Below are 9522 nucleotides of genomic sequence, written 5' to 3'. Positions count from 1 at the left end.
AAAGCGAATAGCTAAACAAGCCCTTGAAAACGAAGTAGCATTATTAGCATACATATCTAATTTGTTGATATAATTAGACCAACTAGTGTAGGAGAACGATTGATTCAATAAAAACAAAGTATAGAGGCGAAATACTACCCAACTTGAATCACTAATGAAAACATCTAGCATGTGCAATAATAGTCAACTTATTCTTATTTTATTAATAGTAACGTACACAAATATACAACTTATTATCAACACTGCACATTCGGAATGGGAAAGATTGTAGGCCGACAAATTAAATTTTGGAAATACTATAGTTTACATTAAATTTAGTAAAGAACTTTAGTAATGCTACGTCCCCTCCAATACTATAGATTACATTAAATTTAGTAAAGAACTTTAGTAATGCTACGTCCTAGGGGAAGGGACACAGTTTTTACGAAAAAATGCATTGTTTATTTATTGAGTTGAGAAAGAGGCACGATTTTAAAAATAAGTGATTAATTAGCCCATGTTTAGTTGAATGTTTTTCGAGGTTGGAAATTGATTCAATTAGTTGAATTCAATACTTATTGTTTGATTTGGATAATGAGTTAGTCATTACCCTACTTAAGGGTAATCAAATCACCCAATTTGTTATCCATCAAAATAAAGGGAAAACAAAAGAAATGGAATCCCTTACTATTGATTTCTTAAACCAAACACTCAATATAAGTAATGGTTATTAATGTTACCATTTCACTCCTTTATTTAATTCCATTCATTTTCCATTCCTCTACTTGAACCAAACGAGCACTTATTTGTTAAGGAAATAGTTACTAAAAATGAGTAGGGCACGAATTGGTAGACGGACCAAAATATAAATTAGGACACGAATTGGTAGACGGAGAGAGTATTCAATTTTGTACATACTCTAATTTTAGTTCATAAATTTTATAACATTGCCCTTTTCAAAATACTGTCACATGTTGTAACTACTATTGTCTATAGCAAATTAAAAGAGAGTTTCTAAAAGTATATATATTTATGTTCTAGTAGCTAACAATTATAGTTAACTTCATCATGAACAATAATTAATGTTACTGCCCCAGAAGGAACTAGAAATAATATACTATACTATTGATACACCCACATGATTAATTTTTAAGATTCGTAACAAAGATTGCTAGATAAAATTTAAAATGGTAGGTCGTGACTTTTGATACATTGATATGAATTTTCAATGAATTGCGATCAAAACTGGCAAATAAAATGATTGCATGCAGAAATTCTGCAATAAAATATTTATTCTTTTAACTCATTACTTCGTTGACGGTTGACTACACTATGCTCCCTCGTAGTCGTGTCGTAGCCAGTGATATTTATATTCTGGTGCTATTTATTAAAGTGCAATTAAAGTATAGCTCAGCCTCACATAAATATATGTATTTAAATACGATAATAAATCTGGGCGATCAATAATACGTACATGGGAAACTATATATTGAACCCGTGACTCTCAACAAAATATTTGTTTAATAAAATAAAACAAATAATTCAGTGAAGTTGAGGAAAAACCTATGAAGTCTATAATAGGATAATCATAATATATGACCCTAGGAAATTTTATGTGCCCGTGAGGTGCAAAATTGAACTAAAAATACATCATAAACGTGATTATTGACTCATGAGAGTGGTGAAATTCGAACCCATAATATTTCAGTTATGGAATTGCATTTATTAAAAAAAGATGAGAGATGATAGAGATTTTTTTAACTATAAGATTTTAAAAAAAAACAATGATCAATTATATATTCTTCATTCTTCTTCAATGGTAACTCAAAACCCAACCCAATAATTGGAGAGGAAGTGAAAAGTTTTATCAATCAATTGAATTGCACTGTATTATCATAGGAGATTTAATTTTTGTGTGACACCCCTGCGTTTCACCATGATATATATTATATATACATATTTTAAATAATATTTAATGACAATTGTGTAATCTATCTGTCCATAAAAATAAAATAAAAAGGGACGATACTTGTTTTGATAAAAAATAGTTGAATATATTGTGAGTAGAGAAAATTAAATATAAAATTAATAATGATAATTAATTATATTGTGAGTAAATAAAAGATGCATCATGCAATAAAAATAGTAAATAAACAGATATATTAAAAATAATAAGAGGTGGGATATTGGTAAAAATTAAAAAAAAAAAAGAATAATTTGTATGGATATGTCAAAATGATAAAGAGGATTTTTTTTTATGGACATGAAAAATATGTAATAATGATATTGAATATGAATTTGATTCCTTCTCAAGACGGTGAAAATATCTCATTTGTATTTATTCAGACGCTAATCCATCGACAGTCGGTGGGAAATTATGGGCTCAATATTTACGTCGGTTATTTTTTAGTTGTTTATTTTTATTTTTATTTTTTTCTGGTTGACGTCGTTTTAGTGGAAGTCGAAAAAAAAGAGAGGTGAAGCAGCGGCCTTAATTTGTGATCCACTTTCGATTAATCTTTTCAAGAGTTTACAGAGAGAGAGAGAGAGAGAGAGAGAGAGAGTAACCAAAATAAAATTAATAAATTTTTCACAAAAAATTGACAGACAATGAACATGTATTACACGAAAATTCCAATAGCAGAAAAACATTTACATTTTTAACGTGGTTGGCTAAAACAGTACCATGCATGTTCTGCGCCACAGCTAATGTGTACAACTTACTTTCTAGTCATTATCATCTAATGATGTGTTTTTTTCATCGATAAATTTATCATTAAAAATATAAATAATAAAACTAACTTTTATAGTAAAAGAGACTTTTATCGTTTCTCATTTCTCATTTTCTCTTTAAAAATTTAGATAATATTGTCACACACACAAAAAAAAATGAGCAATGAGAAATGGTAGATTAATTATGTTTTGTAGAAAATGAAAAAAGAAAGAAGTAATTTAAAAAGATTTTTTTATTAATTTTTATTTTTCCATGATAAATTTATTAACGAAGGAACACGCCCTAGAACTAAAGTAAAAATTAAATAAATCAACCCTACACTTTGAAAATAGAGGAGTGAACTTTCAACATTGGACTTGATTATATACTTACGTAATATAATAACACGTACATATATTAGTTGGTATTTCATTTAAAAAATAAAATTAATACATTATATCTTTTTGCCTCCAATAATTTGAACGTGACGTGACTATATGTATCGGTATATGTGGAAGGCATGGTATATGAATATGACATTATTTTAGACCTAACTCGCTCATATTAGGCTAATTCCTATACCAACTCTCAAAAAAGTTGGTTAAATTGTACCCTTTTCTGTTGAAAACTCCCATGTGTGACGAGAGTTAGTTACAATATAAAGAATATACATATATGGATATTTATTTAATTATTTTCAGCGATGAATTCGAAACAAATAATTGTACTTAGAATAACTCGTAGTTAAATCAATTGAGTTAATATATTAAAAAATAGCCATTTTTTTTGTAAAGATAAAGAAAAATAGCTATAACGATAAAATAGTCACTTTTTGACTTAGAGTGAGTTTAATTTGAATGATAATATATGATTGATAAAATAATTCACGATTTGCAAGATTGAACTGATAATTTGATCTGCATCTAATCATAGTAAATGATTATTTATAACCTCAAAGTTGAGTGCATGTATTTAATCACCCCTTCAATCCTATCAATTTTATCTATTTCATCCACCAAATAAAACACCTTCTTAGAGTAATATTGTTCTTATCTGACTAATATTCAATAATAAATTTGTGATCATTTCTATTTGTGGTCGTGGATTGCCCTTTAAATAGAGCAATTTACAACCAATTATACCCTTTACGTATATAAAAAAATTATTCCCTTTATATAAGACAATTCGAGACTGAACATGTTTTAAGGGGTAAATTACAATAAAAAATGAATTTGTTCGTAAATTGTCGTTGAAAGAAAAATTCAAAATTAAACTTATTATTCATCGTAAAAATGATAAAATAGTATTAATAGTTTGTTTTATTTTTTCTATATTAAAATGTCTATTTTATTATTTCACTCTATCTAATCAAAGTAAATGGGAAGTAATTAAACGATGCAGTTCAAAGTGCTTGATTTGGTGGATTAATGCAAAATCCATTGAAATTTTGAGGGCCTCATCTTTGATAGTCAAATAAGACTTCAACACGGAAAATATATGGTGAATATAGTATACTATATATTTGGCTTTTACATATAGATGGATCCCATCCCATTATAATTAAAAAGATTTTTATTCATAATTAATTAAGCTTGATTTGAGTACTCGTGCACATCTTCAAGTCAAATTGGATAGATGCTGGATATTCTGGCTCACAGCACACATTTCTAGAGAGAGAGAGAATCCTGTGATAGTCGAGTCGATGATTCATATGTCTATCTCTTTATATTGGAATACATCTGTATAACCAATTGATTGCTATATGCATGTACTTGCTTAATTAGTCCATAAAAACATTTGTTATATAGGAGTATTATAAAGGGAATGAATTTTAATAACGTAAATAGAGTTATAAGTGTAGTAAGACTTCAATTTTAAATATGAGTGAAATTGTATGAACTCTATTATTATAAATGAAAGTGATAATTTTTTATAAATTAATTGAAAAAATTTATGATAAATTTTTCATAAACAAAGTATGTAATTTTATTGTATATTAGAAATTACATATTGCATTTAACATAAAATTAAGAAGTGCCTTTTTATCCTTGGCATGACAAGTTGCAGCCCTTCAGCAGTGGAAACTTTTTGCACCGCACATATTTTAGTTATAGGAGTTGAAAATTTTTATATTGATATAAATTTTAACAATAAATATGGGTTAAAAATAAAATAATTAATAGAAAAAAAAATAATTTATTTTTTAAAATAAAAATGATTTAGTTAATTTTACCATTATAGCTATTTTCTTTATTTTATATTTTTAGTTTCTAAAAAAATAACTACAATACGGATAATATAGTAAAATTGCTAAATAATTTTTTATTTAAAAAATAAATAAATTAAAAAAATTCTATTTAATAAATTTATTCTAGTCATATTATATATCTGCATAACATCACTCAATTTTTTTTTTTTTTTTTTTTTGAGAATTCATACTCTCTTTTTTTTTTTGGAAGATGAATTCACTCAATTTTTGATTGACTAGTTTTCATTATTATTGGGTGACATCATAACTGTCCGTAACTGGTTTTCTAAGAAATACTGGGTTTTTTTATCTATTCTTGAGCTAACACGTACTGCAACTAAATTAAAGTAAACCACAATTTATTGATTTTTAGTATAAACTTTAATTATCCCAACTAGAATTAATCATTTTCCATAGTTAATTACTTCGAACACCAATCTTCATCATTAACCAATAACCACACTATTACCTTAAAACAACTAAAACGAGTCAGAGTCAAAGGCAAGTGAAATATATGTTCAAACTCTTTGTGCTCTCTAAATTTGTCATTTTATATATTCAACTTGCAGCTTATAAATGCATACACACTATATAAAACACACATCATCTACTGCTGCCAACTATTCTACATCATTTCCACAGTAGATTTAAGAATATCCCAAAAACCGATCGACGACCTCCAATCAAAGAGGAAGCCATGTAAATTTTGAACATATATATCTGACGTGACACAAAATTAAATTAAAATCCCTATATACACAGCCTCACACTTATATATATATGTGCCATCTGAAGTTGCAAAAGAGATCCAAATTTGAGCTTTTCTTACATCAACAATGGAGAAAAATGATAAGATTGAGGCCCCTGCAACAAAAAAAGAACCAAACTACAGAGGAGTGAAAGCCATGCCTTTCGTCATAGGTACAAATCCCGATCCCGAAATTATATCGTTTCGTCATAGCTACAAATCTCATGTTTTTTTTTTTTTGTTTGGTTGGGTGCAGGTAATGAGACATTTGAGAAGCTTGGAACAATTGGGACATCATCAAATCTTCTAGTATACCTCACCACCGTCTTCAACATGAAGTCCATCACCGCCACCAACGTTATCAACATCTTCAATGGCACCTGCAACTTCGGCACATTGCTCGGCGCCTTCATCTCCGACACCTACCTCGGCCGCTACAAAACCCTCGGCATCGCCTCCATCTCCTCCTTCTTGGTACTATATCTCTCTCTCTCTCTCTCTCTTTCACACACACACATAGTGAGTGGTCCAAACTCATTGATAGTAAAGATTTACGGAAAATTCATCACTTTTTTATTAACGGGTCAGAGATAAATTGGTCTCCCCGTGAAATCGGTTTCACGGTAAAACCAGTTTTTCGAATGACACTACTTTTAACATACAAATGACACTTTAATATTTTCAGTGACACTACTTCAACATACAAATGACACTTTAAAATATTATAGTGTCATTTGTATGTTGAAATAGTGTCATTTTGTGAAACCCGTTTCACATGAATTTTTTTGTTTTATAAATGGACGGGCTAAATTACATTTTTCTACAAGTCATGCATGCACGGGCTTGGGCCGCTTGGCTCAGTTTATGCTAAGGTTTTGACCTATATGTGGCCAAAATTTCATTTTTTTTATTCATCAATTTTTATAGTAAATTCACAGTAATATTAATTTTAGGGGTGTGTATCTCTTTAATGAAAAATGGTGGAAAATATATATTTTCAACATTTTTTCAATTTTTATCATATGATAGTTTTTCATATATATATATATATATATATATATATATTGAATTACTAGTATTTCTATTTTGAGAGACTGGATGAATTTATTTGAATTGGAAAAAATGAGAGGAATACGCTAAGCTGGGAGAGCGTAATATATTGCAGGGTATGCTGATCTTGACAATGACAGCGACGTTACCGGGTCTGCACCCGCCGAAATGCGGGTCGGGCGAGTGCGTGGGGGCGACGGTGGGGCAGCTGGCGTTTCTATTCACGGCGTTCGTGTTCCTGGTGGTGGGGGCGAGCGGGATCCGGCCGTGCAACCTGGCGTTCGGGGCGGACCAGTTCAACCCGAAGACGGAGTCGGGTAAACGGGGCATCAACAGCTTCTTCAACTGGTACTACTTCACCTTCACGTTCGCGATGATGGTGTCGCTGACCGTCATCGTGTACGTGCAGGCCAGCATCAGCTGGGCCGTGGGACTCGCCATCCCGGCCTTCCTCATGTTCCTCTCCTGCGCCGTCTTCTTCGTCGGCACCAGGATTTACGTCATGATTCTGCCGCTGGGCAGCCCCATGACCAGCCTTATTCAGACATTGGTTGTCGCTTTCAAGAAGAGGAAGCTGCAGCTGCCGGATAACCCCTTGGAATTGGATTCCCTCTTCACTTACCACTCTCCCCTTTCCATCAACTCCAAACTTGCTTATACCAATCAACTCAGGTAAACATTCTCTCTCTCTCTCTGTTTTCGTATAAATGAATTTTTTTGCCCCAAATAAGTGTCCTATTTCGTTCATGAAATCCTCCTTCTCACGGTTTTTGATGTCCCACATTGTCCCGCCATTAATTAGACTGTAAAAATAAAAAAAAAATTATAATACTATGAATTCTAGTAATTAATTATCACAAAATTTTGAAATTTTACGGAATTATATATCCTAACTTTAGATTAATCAATCATGATAATTAGTTATTAATTCAAATTAAAATTGAAAAATAAATATAAAAAAAATGATTATAAATTTTGAATAAGTGAAACCTAGTTAAAATCTATACTAAAACATAAGAAATTAAAATTACTGAAAAATTAATTAAAACCATAAAAAATTAAAAGTAAAAATTTGGATCATTTCAACTAGCTCAACCACTACACTTTAATAAGTATTAATTAATTTTTAATTCATAATGATATTAATTTGTCATTTCAACTAACTATATTAATTCATTCAAAATTCACAATCATATGAAAATTCAGAATAATCAAATGTTTGTGTATTAAAGGCAAAAAATTTAGTTTACGTGTAGAATCAAAATTAGATAAAAATTTGTGTATTTCAGGCGCAATTAGCATGCACCAAAAAAAAGAATAAAATCAATTTTCATGTTTTTTCTACAAATTTTTATGTTTTTTTCTTTTTTTTCTTTTCTGACAACGAAACACAACTCAATTGGTAAGACGATTTTACCTCAATCAATAGGTCGGAGGTTGGAGTCAAATTTTTATGTTTGAATGTTATGAATTTGATGTTTTCTGTTTAATTACTAGGTGGCTCAACAAAGCTGCGATAATAAGAGAAGAAGACGAGATAAACGCCGACGGATCCGCCGCGGATCCATGGAATCTGTGCAGCGTGCAACAAGTGGAGGAGATGAAATGCGTGATCCGAGTGACCCCAATCTGGATCTCCGGCGTCGTCTACTACGTCATTTTAGCCCTAACCCAGACCTATCTAGTCTTCCAAGCCCTCCAAACCGACCGCAGATTCTCCCGCAGCGGCAATTTCAAAATCCCCGCCGCCACCTACAACATCCTCACCATGATGAGCCTCACGATCTGGATCCCGGTCTACGACCGCCTCCTCGTGCCCCTCCTCCGCCGCGTCACGCGCCGCGAGGAAGGGATCACGATGCTGCAGCGCATGGGGATCGGGATCTTCCTGGCCGTGGTGACGATGCTGGTGTCGGGCCTGGTGGAGGCCCGGCGGAGGGGCGTGGCCCTCACGCGCCCCACCCTGGGCGTGGAGCGGGGGCGGGGCGCGGTGTCGGCCATGTCGGGCTACTGGCTGGCGCCGCAGCTGGCGCTGGCCGGGGTGTCGGAGGCGTTCACGGTGATCGGGCAGATCGAGTTCTTCTACAAGCAGTTCCCGGAGAATATGAGGAGCTTCGCCGGCTCGTTCCTCTTCTGCGGGTTCGCCATCTCGAGCTACTTCACGAGCTTTCTGGTGTCGGTGGTGCACAACACGACGAGGGTGGGCGCGTCGGGGAATTGGCTGGCGGAGGATTTGAACGAGGGGAGGTTGGATTACTTTTACTACCTTGTGGCGGGGTTGGAGGCGCTCAATTTGGGGTATTTTTTGGTTTGTGCTAGGTGGTATAGGTATAAGAGTAATGATACTAGTGATAGTAGTGTCCAAATGGAGAAGCTTGGTGATGCTCCAAAATCTGTATAGTTTTTTTAAATATTTTTGAATAAGTTGATGTTTTACTGAGGGGAGAGATGCTTTCCTGGATCGAATGCCAAGGGTTGAGTTGAAACCCTTATTCTTAGCTAATTGTTACTATATTTAGAAATGCATCAAGATTTATGGGACGGTCCGAAAAGGAATATTATGCATCAAGATTCATGGGACGAAGGGTAGGGAGTAATTATTATTATAAGACACTACAAGAAATTAAGGGTTTTAGCCACACATGTATTTGTGGCTAAAAGTATATTTATGTGTCACTGTTTCTTTTTACCCACACATAAGTCAAATGTCAACATGTGTGGGTAAAACTTTGTAAAGAAAGGGTATTATCTACACATATGTATATGTGTGAGTAAATCACCAAA

At 32.8% G+C, this 9522-nt stretch overlaps 1 protein-coding gene across 1 annotated transcript; it reads left to right on the top strand.

Annotated features, from left to right (window-relative positions):
- The first annotated feature begins 5529 nt into the window (after window positions 1-5529).
- LOC131008879 (protein NRT1/ PTR FAMILY 2.11) lies at window positions 5530-9172 on the top strand. Its single transcript, XM_057935981.1, has 4 exons — window positions 5530-5861; window positions 5945-6162; window positions 6854-7410; window positions 8236-9172. Exons 1-4 carry the CDS (start codon window positions 5777-5779, stop codon window positions 9137-9139), a joined length of 1764 nt encoding a protein of 587 aa, XP_057791964.1. The 5' UTR covers window positions 5530-5776; the 3' UTR covers window positions 9140-9172.
- Window positions 9173-9522: the final 350 nt, after the last annotated feature.

Source organism: Salvia miltiorrhiza, chromosome 2 (genome assembly GCF_028751815.1).
Source record: "Salvia miltiorrhiza cultivar Shanhuang (shh) chromosome 2, IMPLAD_Smil_shh, whole genome shotgun sequence".
NCBI lineage: Eukaryota > Viridiplantae > Streptophyta > Magnoliopsida > Lamiales > Lamiaceae > Salvia > Salvia miltiorrhiza.
The sequence above is the reverse complement of the archived record's forward strand: the minus strand, read 5'-3'. Positions and strand labels throughout refer to the sequence as shown.

Bases quoted from the DNA above. Each gene is read 5' to 3' on its own strand.
- LOC131008879 (XM_057935981.1), top strand. From the start codon at position 5,777: ATGGAGAAAAATGATAAGATTGAGGCCCCTGCAACAAAAAAAGAACCA. The intron at 5,862-5,944 runs GTACAAATCCCG...GGTTGGGTGCAG, and splicing joins AGCCATGCCTTTCGTCATAG to GTAATGAGACATTTGAGAAG. The intron at 7,411-8,235 runs GTAAACATTCTC...TTTAATTACTAG, and splicing joins GCTTATACCAATCAACTCAG to GTGGCTCAACAAAGCTGCGA.